General features: G+C 42.4%; 1 protein-coding gene across 3 annotated transcripts in view; it reads right to left on the reverse strand.

The window, feature by feature from the left end:
• Positions 1-863: 863 nt before the first annotated feature.
• LOC138751264 (tRNA selenocysteine 1-associated protein 1-like) overlaps positions 864-15,511 on the reverse strand; it is a 53,853-nt gene continuing 39,205 nt past the window's right edge. For 2 of the 3 annotated variants that reach the window (XM_069913335.1, XM_069913337.1), the window contains exons 3-5: positions 4,150-4,345; positions 4,014-4,065; positions 865-1,190 (exon numbers count right to left, since the gene is read on the reverse strand). In XM_069913335.1, coding sequence (XP_069769436.1) covers positions 1,051-1,190; positions 4,014-4,065; positions 4,150-4,345 — 388 coding nt within the window. In that variant the 3' untranslated portion in view covers positions 865-1,050. Of the gene's footprint in view, positions 1,191-4,013; positions 4,066-4,149; positions 4,346-15,511 lie in introns of all 3 variants that reach the window. The other variant, XM_069913338.1, reaches the window with a different exon arrangement.

Consider the following 15,511-nt stretch of genomic DNA (forward strand, 5'->3'; position numbering starts at 1 on the left):
CTAAAAGGCAGCAGATAAGCATATGAAAGCAGTCTTAGCTGTTTGCTCTTGAAAACAGACCAGACGTGGGCAAAATAGCCTCATGCCCACAATTAGAGAATATAGTGGTGCTAAACAAATGAAAACACAAGAATCAATAGAAATATATACAGGAATTATAGCAACAAGGTTATAGAATACTACAAGCACAGGGATTATGCCCTTCAAGCCATATCACCCATCATCCAGAGCTGCTGTAACAGTAGCTTATTCTATTTTCACTGTTCACCAAGTGAAGAAGTTTCCTTGAACATTTCACCCTTAACCTGTGTCCTCCAGTTCTCACCTCACCTTAGGCAACAAAGCCTGCATTTACCCTATCTATACCCTTTGTAATTTTGTATAGTTCCATCCAATATCTCCTCATTCTCCAAAGTTAAAGGTTCAGGTGAAAATTATTAGCAATAAAAGGCTATTCCCACTGATTAAAAACAATGCTTATGCTTCATGCACAGGATTCTTTGGAAATTTGCACCTGATTGATACTCTAATCTGAAAATCATCTCTTACTGGGGAAGCAAGATTTAACTCAGCAAGTAGTGGAAAGATGCAAGGCATGAATGGGAAAAAATTCCACTCAGAAAATTCAATTTAAACTGGGCAGTGTTTACAAACAATTTTACAACAAGTAGTGTACAAAAACATAGGAGAAAACAAATATTGATCCATTTAGGAGGAGAAAACTTAGAAAACTATTTTAGCTGAAAAAAAAATCAAAACTTCAGTGGAAAGATTTGCCCTTGTGTACCAACTATGTAGTTTTGCTCTCAACCAATCAAGACTTTGTGCAGCTCAAATCAAGTGTGAAGACAGAAAGAAGAGCATTTATTTTCAGCTAGTCCAGGATGAAAAACAGTGTACAAAATTAAATCAATTCACATAGCAGATTGATATTTGCAATACAAATATTATTTTAAATATACAGGATGTCTAATATAACATTTCCCAGGTCAGAAAAAGTATTATACAGCCTTATTTTCAAAATTTTGAAGAATTATGTTACATTTTCTTTTATTGCACTACAGGGGGAATCTCTGATGTGATGGTATCCAGGGGTTGCCAGTGACAATTCATCAAGGAGTCGTACAGATCTTCACTTTGTTCCATGAATTGTTTGTTAATTTCATCAACATCCAAGTTTGGATCTGGATCTTTAAAAAGAATATTCAGTCAATAACCCAAAAAAAATCCTTGCACAATCAAAACAAAATTCACTTCAGTAACAAAAGCAGAATGGCAATAGAGTAGATAGTGCTGCACCCTCAACTCCAAGGATCTGGATTTGACCCAATCACTGCATAGTGTTTGCATGTTCCTTGTAGGTTTCTTGGTGATCTGGTTAATGAGATGACTCACCTGGAAACCAGTACAGATTCAGTGGGTCAGAGTAATACAGCAAAGAAACAAGCCCTTCAGACCACCTCCTCCATGCCAATCAGGGAATCTTTACAAGTTAGCCCCATTTGTCTGTACCAAGTCCATATCCCTCAACCTTTTCTAACCATGTACCTTCAAAATACCTTTCAAACACTGCATCTGTACTCCTCTACCACTTCTTCTGGCAGCTCATTCCACACACCCAACATGCTGTTGACAACTTGCCTCTGGTCCCCTTTACATCTCTTCCCCTCTCATTTAGACTGTCCTTCCCTAGGGGAAAAAGACTGACCATTCATCTGATTTATGCCCCTCGTGATTTTTATAAACTCAAGGTCACCTCCCCCACTCCAGCCTCCATCACTCTAAGCAGTGCATCTTATCTCTCCCTACAACTCAAGGTCTCCAATCCAGGTGGTACGCTTATTAATCTTTCAGAGGCAGAGCATGGAAACAGACCCTTCAGCCCAACCTGCCCGGACCAAACAAAATGTCCCACCCACACATCCCACCTGCCTGCATTTGCCCATGTTCCTCAAATCCCATCCTTTATTTCTGAAACATTGCAATAGTATGTGCCTCAACCACCTCCTCTGGCAGCCTGTTCCATATACCCATTAAAAAAGTTACCCCTCAAATTCCCATTAAATCTCTTATCAGCCCAAGCTCTGGTTAATGATTCCCCTACTCTGAGCAAGAGTCCTTGTGTTTATCTGATCCATTCCTCTCATGATTTTTTATACATCTACAATATCACCCCTTATCCTTCTGCACTCAAAGGAATAAACCCTTGGCCAACTCAACCTCACCCAATCGCTCTGACCTACAAATCCAGGCAACAGACTTAAATCTCTGCCCCATCACACCACATTTCCTATAGCAGTGACCAGAACTGAAAATACTTCAGATTCCTGCACCCTCATTTGCTTAAATCATGTCTTCTACACAGCAACCAGATGTGCCCACAACATTCCTGGTGCAGTATCACCATCATCTTGTACAACTACAACATCTCAACTCTATGTTATGCCTTCTTTCATTGGTCATGGCATCAAGTACACCTTCATCAATCACCTTGCTTACCCGTGTCACCATTCACAGGGTAAATGCATCAAGAACCCTTGTGTCTCTTCTACAACATTATGTCCTACCCTGGTTTAACCTCCCAAATTCCTGAGAGGCGTATTCCATCTGCCATGCCCCACTTTCCCAGTTGATCAAGTTATGATGTAGCCTTTTGACAACCTTTCTCACTGTGCAATACACTGATTTTGGTGTTATTCTAAAACTTAATAATTTGGCAACCAATTTTCTTAACCAAATCATTAATATGCACAACCTGTGAAATCAACACCAATCCCTGTACACCACTGGTCAGACCTCCAGCCTAACAAACAACCCTCCATTACCACCCTGTCACATTCCACCAAGCTAATGTTTGAATCAAGCTCAACTTGGATTTTATTTGAACTCATCTAGACCAGATTACAGGCCGGACCTTGTCAAAAGCCTTGCTAACATTCATGCTCTTATCACCTCTTCAAAAAGAAACTCTAAAGTCATGAGATACTATTTTCCACACACAAACCTATGCAAACTGTTTCAATTAGTAGATCCTCCAACTACTCTACTACTTACATTGGGGGTTATTGGCTTGTTTGTTGACTTGTCCTTGTAACCCTTCTTAAATAGTGGCACAATATTAGCCATCCTTCAGTTTCCCCAAGCTTACCCATAGCTACTGAAGGTGCAGAGATCTCTGGTGGGGCCCTTGTATTTTCTTCCCTTGCTTCACACAACATTCAGACCCCTGGAATGCATACCTTTATGTGCCCTAAAACAGCCAGCACCTTCTAATTTATAATGTGGTTATATTTCAAGACATTGTTATTTGGCAAATGCCTCCAATTTCTTGACCAGAACCTCAACATTTCTCACCAGCCAGGGTTTCCTGATCTTGCCAAAATTGCCCTTCAGTCTAACTGGGTCAGATGAAACAGAGGCCCTTAAGTAAAAGTAACAGTCCTAAAAAAAAGCTATTTTTTGTTCAGAACCTCAATTATAGACTTAATGCACAAACCTAGGACAATCAAGTGTTGTAACCAAATTTTGATAAAAGTTAATTGCCTTAAAATAAGATCAACTCCAATCAAATATTGCTAAGAAAAAGCAAGTTATTATCCACTTCCTCACCTCTCCCACCAGAAACTTCAGTTGATCCAATGCTGTATCAAAGTTTAAGACACCTTTAATAACTTAATTGTATCAGCTGTAGTGCCAAGGATTAGCATTTTTACTAAATTCCACTTTCAAAATTCTCAAACTGAAAAGACAAGGAATGACAAGTTTCCAACCTACTGCCAACTAGTTTTGGAAAAAGTGTTCTTTACTGGGAATAAACATAATAAATCCCACCTGTAGACACTAATCTGGAACAAAATTCACATAAACCATATACTTCGAGTAACTAGTTAAGACAGAATTACCACATCCTCCATGTGGATCACAATCTATTTCAGAATTAACCAATCAAGGTCACTCCAATTTCAAAAATGTTGCAAGTATAGACTGTATAATTAACAGTGAAGTACTCCCACCTTCCACACACTCCTCTTCAGTTTCCTCACCCAGTGCAGAACTTTGCTGGAACTGGAAAATAAAAACTTAAAAATGAGTGAAAACATTAAAAAACTTAAAGGATTCAGAAAGTTGTATACAAGGTACACACTTTACCTCAGAGAGCTGTGACATTTCTGTCATTAGTGATGAAGTTATTGCTGATGTCTCAGTGGTACCATACTGTGGGTACCCATAGCCGTAACTAGAATAGGGATCATAGCCCCACTGGGAGTAATACTGTTGGTACTGCTGGTAGTATTGTGTGTAGTTATACGTGGCCGTTGGCTGGTATTCATCTTTTGTGTTTGTACTGAAATTATAAACAGTATCCAATTAAACATCCATTTTCCTTGACTGTGGTGTAAGTAAATGAAAAATAGAGGAACTGCTTCAAAATCAAACATTTAACTTTAAAGTACAGTCAGTGGGTTTTGAAAATATTATCAGAATTGCAAACTTTTTTTTTAAAAAGGACAAAACTTTGGAGAAAAAGATCCTGAAAGAAAGAACAGTCTGACCATCAGAAACCATGTGCAAATATAGTTATATACCATTCACTAATCTATTCACAGAATACCTTGGCCAGTACCAGCACACATTTTGAGAACTGGCAGCAAACTCTATCCTATTATCATATGAAGCCATCCTTATTATTCAGTCAAGAATAGAACAATGCCAAGCAAGCTCTCATTAAATAGCTAGAAATCTGACCAGCTGTAATCCCTTCAATGAATGTTGAGCAATTAATTAACAAATAACAGCTGCAACTATGAATGATCTGAGAAGCCTATAAACTCTAAATTGGAAAGCAGTTGAATAATGTAACACACCTATTAAAAATCCAGATTTCTTAAAAATAAATGCTTTTGGAAGAGTAGTCAATAAAGATTCTAGGAGGTCATTGATAGAAAATATCATTGCCTTTAGGAGAGTGAATCCAAGGAAAGTATCAGATAGAGTACCTGGCTGAGTGCTGAAAACCTGTGCTGACCAACTTGCCAAATTGTTCACAGATATTTTCCATTTCACATTCTGGCAGAACATGGTACCCACCCATTTCAATCACGTTTTCAATGTACCTGTGCCCAAGAAGAGTGCAGTAACTGCCTAAATGACTACCCAACAGTGGCACTCACATTCACAGTGATGAAGTGGTTTGAAACATATCCACTTCAGTCTCAGCAGTGAAATTGATCCATTCCAGTTTGCCTACTGCAGAAACAGGTCGCAGCAGATGCCATTTTGCTGGCTCTACACAAAACCCTGAAACGCCTGGACAGTAAAGACTCGTACATCTGGATGCTCTTTATTGACTACAGTTTGGCATTCAACACCATCCCCTTGAAACTGATCAGCAAGCTCCAAGACCTGGGCCTCAACATCCCATTGTGTAATTGGATCCTGGATTTCCTCGCCTCCAGACCAGAATCCGTGAGGATTGGTAAGAACATCTCCTTTACATCTCTATCAATCCTGGAGCACCACAGGGCTACATTCTTGGTTCCCTGCTCTATTCACTTTACATGTATGATTGTGTTGCTCTGTATGACATAATCTACAAATTTGCTCACAATACCATGGTAGTGGGTTGTATAATAAGTAGCAATGAGTCAGCATACAAGAGGGAGATTGAAAACTTGGACGAATGGTTTACTAACCACAACCTCGCACTCTTTGATTGTGGACTTTAGGAAGGGAAAACCAGAGGTATACGATTTGCGCGATCAGAGGTGGAGATGACGAGCAAATTTAAATTCCTGGGAATCACTATCTGGGAGGACCTTTCCTAGACCCAATACTTGAATATCACGGTGAAAAAAGCACGTCAGCACCTCTACTTTCATAGGAGTTTGTGGAGGTTTGGTGTGACATTGAAAACCATGGCAGACTTCTACAGATGTGTAGAGGAAAGTGTGCTGACTGGCTGCATCATGGGCTAAGGGGGGGGGGGGGGGGGGACAAATATCTGAGCCAAAACCCCTGCAAAAGTTAATGGACACAGCCCAGTATATCACAGGCAAAACTCTCCCCACCATCAAGGAAAATCTGCAAGGAACACTGCTATTGGAGAGCAGCTGGAATCATCAAGGATCCATAACACCTCGGACATGCTCTGTTCTTGCTGCTGCCATCAAAAAAGTGGTACAGGTGCCAGAGGACTCTTACAACCCAGGTTCAGTAAGAGTTGCTCCCCCTCCACCATCAGGCTCCTAAAAAATAAACTCAATCTATGTTTTCTTCAGTACAGTTTTGTTTTGCATTTCTGCTAAGTAGAAATTCTGCCACGTCCGCAGGAAAAAGAATCTCAGAGTTGTGATGTCATGTATATACTCTGACAATAAATTTGAACTTTGATAGATCAACAACAAAGGCAAAATAAATCATTCTCCAAGATTTTTCCCCTCAGGAGCACAAGGACATTTTCTTTGTCAAATGCTGGTGTTTCACATCCTCCCCACCATATGTTGATAAGATTTTGTGATGTTTTTCATCAATATAAAACCCACTAAATAACAACTTTGCTTGGTTTTGTTAAAGCAAATTTTCAATCTTTTGCCACACAGCTGAGCTTGATCCTGATCTCCATGGCTACCTGAGGAGAATTTGTGCATTCCACCAAAGATGAGTTTCCCCCAGGTGCTCTGGTTTCTTCTCCTATCCCAAAGATCTGCGAGTTGGAAAGCTGCTGTGTAAATTACCCCTCGTACAGTTGGAGAATCAGAGTGGAGTTCTGGGCATTTGAGAGACACAATTGAATAAAAGGAAATAGGAAAGGATTGCTCTAGGAGCTGAATACAGTCCAAGGTCAGATTGGATTCCTACATTATATATGATACGATTCAACAGAATAAGGATTATTTGCAAGTTATTGAAGCTTAATTTGTAAGTGCATCACTAGGGCCAGCATAAATGGAGCAGGATGGGGTAAGTTTTTTTGCACAGAGTGGTGGGTGCCTGGTTGCCATAGGTAGTAGTGGAAAGAGATTCTAAGTTCAACTTTCGCAATGTATCAAGATGCAGTGATAGATGTTGTTTTGTGACCAGTCCAGTCAGACATCTCTTATGTTGCACAAGTGAAACATGAGAGTCTGCAGATACTGTGACTAATAAAAACACAGAAATGCTGGAGGAATTCAGCAGGTTTCACATGGTCCACAGACCATTGGAGGTAAATATATATAACTGACATTTCGGGCCTTAGCTCTTCTACTCAGGCCTTACAGGTCAATTGTATATATTTACCTCCTATGGACTATGTGAAACCTGCTAAGTTCCTCCAGCATTTCTGTGTTTTTACTACATTCACAGCATCTGCAGACTTCTGTGCTGTACAAGTGTGACACGATGTAGCACAGTAAGTTTAAAGCTACAGAGAGAGTTGAGTTGGAATACAGCAAAGGCAGTATTATGTGACTATTTTGAGATTCATTCAGAAGTCTGATAATGGCAGCAAAGAAACCACTCTTGCTGTAGATGGAGTTAGAGGAGGATGAGGGGTGTGTGTAATGGCCTGAGTCATGTTCATAGTCCTCTGTAGTTTCTGGAGGTCAGATCCGATAGCAATGTTTAAGAGGTGTCTAGATAGACCCATGCAGGTGTGAGAAACAGAAGTACCTTCACAGAATTTACTCGAGACAAAAATTGAGAACAAAGAACATTTATTATACTATTACAACAATGCAAAGTTGGGTGCTTCCCCTTACCCTGGGAATACACACAGATACTGAGGCTGACCCAACTTTTATACATTTCATTTCAGTACAGAGATACCTTCCCCCTAACATTCTTCTGCCTCCTGGATTGGTTTAGCATTAGGTAATTCTGCCCACGTGGATTCTAACTTCTTATCAGTTTATGTGCCTTCCTGCAAACTTGTTAGCCAGGAAATATCATGTCTTTGTTCTTTACTCATTAATCAATCCCCAAGACTTGCTAAAGCTATCCACTTGCTATCCTGTTTTGAAGATCCTTATTTTATTATACTTTTATAACCCTTCCTCCCATTCCAGCATCCCTTCACCCTGATTTAACCCATAATACTTCATTTCTAATGAGCACTTGCTTGACTCCTCACATTCCAGTATCCCTTCACCTTAAGTTAACCCATAATACTTCATTCTTAATTAGCACTTGCTTGACTCCTCACATTCCAGTATCCTTTACAATCCATCCTTTTTCTTTAGCTACGCTTAGTAAATCCCCATTCGGTAGTGTTCCATTAAGCTTGCTCCCTTTCCCAGCGAGTGAGTAAACGAACTGCGGCCTCAGCATCATCAGACAGAGTTTGGGAAGCATACATCATTTGGGTTGTAGTGACCTGCCAAAGGGCCCATTAAATTAAACACTGCACACAAGTCTTTAGGCAGGGGAGCACCATAATGGCCAGAATAGTGAGTCCAGCTGCTATAAGGGCTATGGGTATCAGACTCCAGTTACCAATAAAAAGTCTAGTTCATCCCACACCGGACCAAGGTTGCCCCGTCTGAACCTGGGCATGGGAAGATTTTCGAACTCCTGAAGAAGTGTCTTTAACCGCCTGACCGTTGTGAGCATTGTCCTTAACCAGTCTTTCACAAACGCTGCCTTCAGCAGCCAACGAGTAATCGAGAGCCAGGCGGTTTTGTTGAACTGTGGCTCGTATCTGTCGTTTTTCTTCAGCCCCTAAATTCAGGGCCATTGCTATCTGTTCGGTGATGATCTCCAAGGCTGCCTGGAGTCTGATTAAACGATTTAAATGCCAAGCAGCTTTAGTATTCTGGAGCAGCTTACTTAGTTTACAGCTGGAACTCCCCTTACAGTGGTGGTTTTTTTTTAACATTCCGAATGTCTGTGTGACCCAAAGGATGCTTTACAGGAGACCAAGTTGGGGAGGGGTGTTTCTTGTCACTTAACCTGTGAGTTGCAGCTTGTCTGCGAACATTAGCATAAGTATCACTGAGCCTGTGAGTTGCAGCCTGTCTGTGAACATTAGCATATGTATTAACTCTATCTCTGCCGCATGTACAATTCTGACTACCATTCTGTCTGTCTTTGTCCCACCATCTCCTTTGTGCTATCCCTTTAAAACTCCTCTCTTTAATACCTGTAGAGGCCAAAATACAAATCAAATCTACTCCTCTAGAGCCGTTCTGTTCCCCTGGTCCATGTTCGGATCGTATATTAACCCATACCCCACTATGACTATACTTTATATCTATGCCCTGTCTATATTCTAAAGGTAAATAATTGTCACCTCTGCTGCCCCTATTCCAGGAGGACTTAATACATCGTGAGTAATTTAGGGATGTCCCAAAAACGGGGAACCAACAAGTAAACAATACAGTAAATGGTAAAAACAACATTACAGCACTTTTTCCCGGCGTAATGTAACTTTCAGATCAGAAGGATGAAGGACAGCACGCCCGGTGGAGGGTAGATTATCAATGTCTTTAGTCCGTGGATCAGCAGCTTGTTTAATTCGTTGTATTTGAGTCCACCCCTTTTCTTTAGTTCGCACTGCAGTGTCTGTAATCAAAAGTACATAATAGGGGCCATCCCAGGCAGGTTTTAGTTGGTGATCTTGCCATGCTTTTACATATACCCAATCACCAGGTTTAATAGAATGAATAGGATACTCCAGGGTTGGGAGTAACAGCTGCATGTCTATTTTCTCCGTGAGCGCAGCCTGTTTGGCAGCTGCATCTGCCTGTCTGTTCCCCTGTGCTTCAGGACTGTCACCACTTTGATGGCTCCGTACATGAACTACAGCTATTTCCTCAGGTAATGTAAGAGCATCTAGAGATTGGACAATTAAGTTTTCATGGATCAACTTTTGACCTTTTCCAGTTATCATTCCCCGCTCTTTCCAGATCTTCCCAAAGGTGTGCACTACTCCAAAAGCATACTCTGAGTCTGTGTAGATCATGCCCAACTTGTTCTCTAGACCCTGGAGAGCTCTACAGAGGGCATACAATTCACAAGATTGTGCAGACCAATGACCGAGAAGGTGACTGGCTTCAATCACCAGTCCTTCTTTCCCATCCACTACACTATACCCGCTATAGCGAGTGCCATCAATGCAACGAGAAGATCCATCAATAAACCACCTTTCACCCTCCTGTAAAGGCTCATCACTTAAATCCTCTCTAATTTTGGTCTGTAAATCTATTACCTCTAAACATACATGCTCTAACTCATTTATGGTATTGTCAGAATTTGGAGAAACCAAGAAAGCTGCTGGATTGTGTTCTTTATTCGTAATCATGGTCAAATCATCCCTATCCATTAGGATTGCTTCATATTTTAAAATTCTAGAGTCTGTGAGTCACCTTCCAGCACGTTGTAAGAGAATATTGTGGACTGTGTGAGGGGTGTGAACTATCATCGGGGCACCAAACATAATCTTTCGTCCTTCCTCATCTAAAATAGCAGTGGCTGCAATGGCTTGCACACACTCTGGCCAACCACGACAAACAGGGTCTAAAACTTTTGACAGAAAAGCAACTGGCTGTCTACAGCCTGCCCTCTCTTGTGTTGGTACTCCGGTGGCTACACCTCCTTTCGCATTGGTATATAGGTCAAATGGCTTATTTAGGTTGGGTAAAGCCAACACTGGGGCACTAATAAGGCACTGTTTCACCAAGTTAAAATCTTTAATCTCTTCCTCTGTTCAGACAACAGCTTCACCCCCTAGAATCGTGAGTTTATAATAGAGAAATCTGACTAGGCTAGAATCATTTTCAATCCAGATTCTACAGTATCCCACTAAACCAAGGAATTTCCTAAGTTCTTGGGCATTCTTGGGAGGGGGGGGGATCTGTAGAATACCACGTATCCTCTCTGGACTTATTTTCCTAGTTCCCTGACTTACCAGATGACCTAAGTATTTAACTTCTGATTGAACAAATTGTAATTTGGATTTGCTCACCCTGAGACCCTTATTCTCCAGAAAATTCAAAATTTCAACAGTATACTGTTTAACTAATTCGTAAGTTTTTCTCGTAATTAACAAATCATCAACATATTGTATCAACTGACAATTCTCTCTCCGAGGAGCCTCATCTAGTATTTGTTCTAAGACCTGACCGAATAAATTTGGTGATTCTGTAAAGCCCTGGGGAAGGACCGTCTACCAATATTGATTCTTGCGTCCAGTAAAAGGATTTTCCCATTCAAAGGCAAACATGTCTCTGCTCTCTGTTGCTAACGGACAGGTCCAGAAAGCATCTTTGAGGTCAATCACACTAAACCATTTACTATGGGGATCGATTTTACCCATTATTGTATAGGGATTAGGTACAACCGGGTGACGGGTGAGAATAATTTTGTTCAGCTCCCTCAAGACCTGCACTAATCGATAGGTACCGTCTGGTTTTTGGACAGGTAAAATTGGGGTATTAAAAGGTGACATACAAGGTTCGAGTATACCATCTTTCACCAACTGGTCAATTACTGGCTGCAGCCCCTTTCGGCCAGCCATAGGAATTGGATATTGTTTTCGTCTAATTACTTGTTCAGAATCTTTTAAAGTAACTTGCAGGGGAGGAATATCTAACACTTCTCTATTGCCTCTTTCTGCCCATACTCCAGGATTTATTAATTCTCGATCTTCCTCGCTTAATACATACAATTGAACCCCGATACCTGATTCCTGTGGTCTGGTGCTGATAGCCAATTGATCCTGTAAATCTCGTCCTAACAAACAAACTCCAGCTTGGGGAACTAGTAAAATATCCTCTGTTATTATCTTTTCTCCCATTTGTATTCTTACATCTCTTAATACAGGGACTGTAAAGTCTCTTCCTCCTACTGCCGAAATCATCACTGTGCCCTCTATCTTAACACCCTCGGGTGGTTGTAAAATACTAGACCGGGCTGCCCCAGGTCATCTTGTCACCGTGGGGTCCTATGCTTAAATTTACCAATGGTTCTCCGTGCAGCCCCATGGTGTGTATTGACTGAGAACTGTGACCCCCCTATTCATAATCTGCTTCAATCTGTCGGACTCTGGCTTTACCCTACCCTTAATTTAGTCTATGTGTCGTCTGAGTCCAGCGTGTTCGTTAAATGAAGTGATAGGAGAATCAGTTTATTACACAGCATAAGAATAAAGCTTAACAGAGCTCTGGTTCAGTCGTTAGTTCATAGGTCACCTGCACAGTGAGCTATTCCCCAAGACTGGCCTTTACTGTCCAGTCTCTATAGTTTATATCTTCTTTGGCTTGGATTCGCGGATGAAGATTTATGGAGGGGGTAAATGTCCACGTCAGCTGCAGGCTCGTTTGTGGCTGACAAGTCCGATGCGGGTTGCAGCGGTTGCAGGGGAAAATTGGTGGGTTGGGTGTTGGGTTTTTCCTCCTTTGCCTTTTGTCAGTGAGATGGGCTCTGCGGTCTTCTTCAAAGGAGGTTGCTGCCCGCCAAACTGTGAGGCGCCAAGATGCACGGTTTGAGGCGATATCAGCCCACTGGCGGTTGTCAATGTGGCAGGCACCAAGAGATTTCTTTAGGCAGTCCTTGTACCTTTTCTTTGGTGCACCTCTGTCACGGTGGCCAGTGGAGAGCTTGCCATATAACACAATCTTGGGAAGGCGATGCTCCTCCATTCTGGAGTCGTGACCCACCCAGCGCAGCTGGATCTTCAGCAGCGTGGACTCGATGCTGTTTATATAGCTCAACCTTATCATACAGAACAAAAGTTGGCTTTCTTTGCTAGATTTCTTGCTTAAGATTTATCACAAGTAATTTCCTGCTCTGCAGTTATCTGAGGTGTAGAGTTCCCATCTTTTTTAATCCTCAAGGTCAGAATATCCTGTTGTTTTGATCAGAAATCAATTCATACCCCAGATATTTCTAATTATTTCTTTGTTCTCATCTGGTCATGTTCTTCTGTTCTACTAAACACCTCCTTCTGTCTTAGCTTCTTACTGATTCCATTCTCTTTGTTTCTGACAGTCTCTGTCAGGATTCTTTTTGTTTGTGCTAATCAACACCTCCTTTTGCCTTAACCTTCCTACTAAATTGTTTCATACATATCCTCTCTTTTCTATTTTGGGAGCAGATGATTCTAAACCTACTGTAATCAGCCGACTTTGCTACATACTGTGGCTGCCCCTTACTTACATTACTCTTTCCCTTCACCATGAGGTAAACATTAAACTGCCACATAGTACTGGATCCATGCACACAAACTGAACAGTACATAAGCACACACTCCACACACACCCCACGATTAATTAACCCCTATATTCCAACACATCAGTGCATAAGATCACGTCTCCCTGGCTTGCATTGGGCATTCTCTCTTAAAATGTCCCTACTTTTTACAATGGTAGCAAACTAATGCTCCTGTTTCCCAATTCCTACCGGGATTACCATGAGGTCCCGGGAATGGTCGTCATCCCCGGAATTCCCCTCGACCCTTGCCCCTGCTCTGGTCTCTACTCTCCCACTCCCGGAGCTCCTCCCAATGTCCAGGAGCTGGCACACAGCCCCTACCCTTTCCATGCTGTCTCTCAATGACTTCCTTGACTGCCTGCATCAAAATCTTAGCCTTTCCTTTCTGTTTATTGGGCATTCTCTCTTAAAATTACGCACCTCCGTACTAGTCAGGAGCACATTTACAAAACCGAGACCCCCTCCCATGGGAACTTCCCGTCAAGGTCTCATCCAGATAATTTCTGGCTTATCCTCTCCTTTATAATGTCTAGATTCCTGTTCTCTGGGAAATGAATCTGAATTAAAGTCGCCTCTCTCTCTTGTCAATAGAGGTGGTAATCGAGTACTTTGTGAAGGGTCATCATACCACCCCTACTCTCTTCTCCTTTCTTTAGCTGTGGGGGAGGAGGGGAAGGTGCAGAAGGGTAGAGCATAGGAGGGGGGGAAAGATAGGAGCCAGCATAGGAGGAGCATAAGGTGGAGGAAGGGAATGTAACACATCCCATCCTTGTGTTTCAGGGACAAAAGTTTCCTCATCCTTCTTGTCCTTACATTCCTTTTCATTCAAAACCAGTTGATCAACCGATCCACTGAGCCAGCAGGCTGTATATTCTCTGCTCTCAATATTATCTCTTTGACTTTGATAGAGCCAAATGTTCAATGCTTGACACATCCAGTCATCCTCGGATCCGAGCTTTGGCCAATATACTGAACTCCCTTTAATCGGACTTTTAACCCATTCCAAACTGGAATACCTGACCATGGTCTGTTTGTCCTTCTCACGGGTTCTCCCCGCACCCCAATCAGATAGCATTAATCCTAACGGACTTTGCTTAGTTATCCGATTGTCCCGTCCTTCCTTAGGACTATTTCCCTTGCTACTCACACCTCCCATACTAACAGGTAAGTAAAATTCCTCTTACCGGGATCCAGTAGCTATTCCTAGCGCGCTTCCTTAACATCCTCCCATCGTTTGTTCTCATTGCCTCCTCTCGGATATCACTTGCTTCATCCACTGACAAGTCACCCGCCGTCCGTGAGTCCAGCTGAATCAGCCGGGGTGCACCTACCCTCGTCGTCGGGCACTCTGTCAGTGGAGGGAGTGGGATCCCGGACGATCCCCCATTTGTGAGAAACAGAAGTACGTGACCCACCCAGCGCAGCTGGATCTTCAGCAGCGTGGACTCGATGCTGTCGACCTCTGCCATCTCGAGTACTTCGACGTTAGGGATGAAAGCACTCCAACGAATGTTGAGGATGGAGCAGAGACAACGCTGGTGGAAGCGTTCTAGGAGCCGTAGGTGATGCCGGTAGAGGACCCATGATTCGGAGCCGAACAGGAGTGTGGGTATGACAACGGCTCTGTATACGCTTATCTTTGTGAGGTTTTTCAGTTGGTTGTTTTTCCAGACTCTTTTGTGTAGTCTTCCAAAGGCGCTATTTGCCTTGGCGAGTCTGTTGTCTATCTCATTGTCGATCCTTGCATCTGATGAAATGGTGCAGCCGAGATAGGTAAACTGGTTGACCGTTTTGAGTTTTGTGTGCCCGATGGAGATGTGGGGGGGCTGGTAGTCATGGTGGGGAGCTGGCTGATGGAGGACCTCAGTTTTCTTCAGGCTGACTTCCAGGCCAAACATTTTGGCAGTTTCCGCAAAACAGGACATCAAGCACTGAAGAGCTGGCTCTGAATGGGCAACTAAAGCGGCATCGTCTGCAAAGAGTAGTTCACGGACAAGTTTCTCTTGTGTCTTGGTGTGAGCTTGCAGGCGCCTCAGATTGAAGAGACTGCCATCTGTGCGGTACCGGATGTAAACAGCACCTTCATTGTGAGGTCTTTCATGGCTTGGTTCAGCATCATGCTGAAGAAGATTGAAAAGAGGGTTGGTGTGAGAACGCAGCCTTGCTTCACACCATTGTTAATGGAGAAGGGTTCAGAGAGCTCATTGCTGTATCTGACCCGACCTTGTTGGTTTTCGTGCAGTTGGATAATCATGTTGAGGAACTTTGGGGGGCATCCGATGCGCTCTAGTATTTGCCAAAGCCCTTTCCTGCTCACGGTGTC

This window comes from Narcine bancroftii, chromosome 1, assembly GCF_036971445.1.
Source record: "Narcine bancroftii isolate sNarBan1 chromosome 1, sNarBan1.hap1, whole genome shotgun sequence".
In the NCBI taxonomy this organism is placed as follows: Eukaryota; Metazoa; Chordata; class Chondrichthyes; order Torpediniformes; family Narcinidae; genus Narcine; species Narcine bancroftii.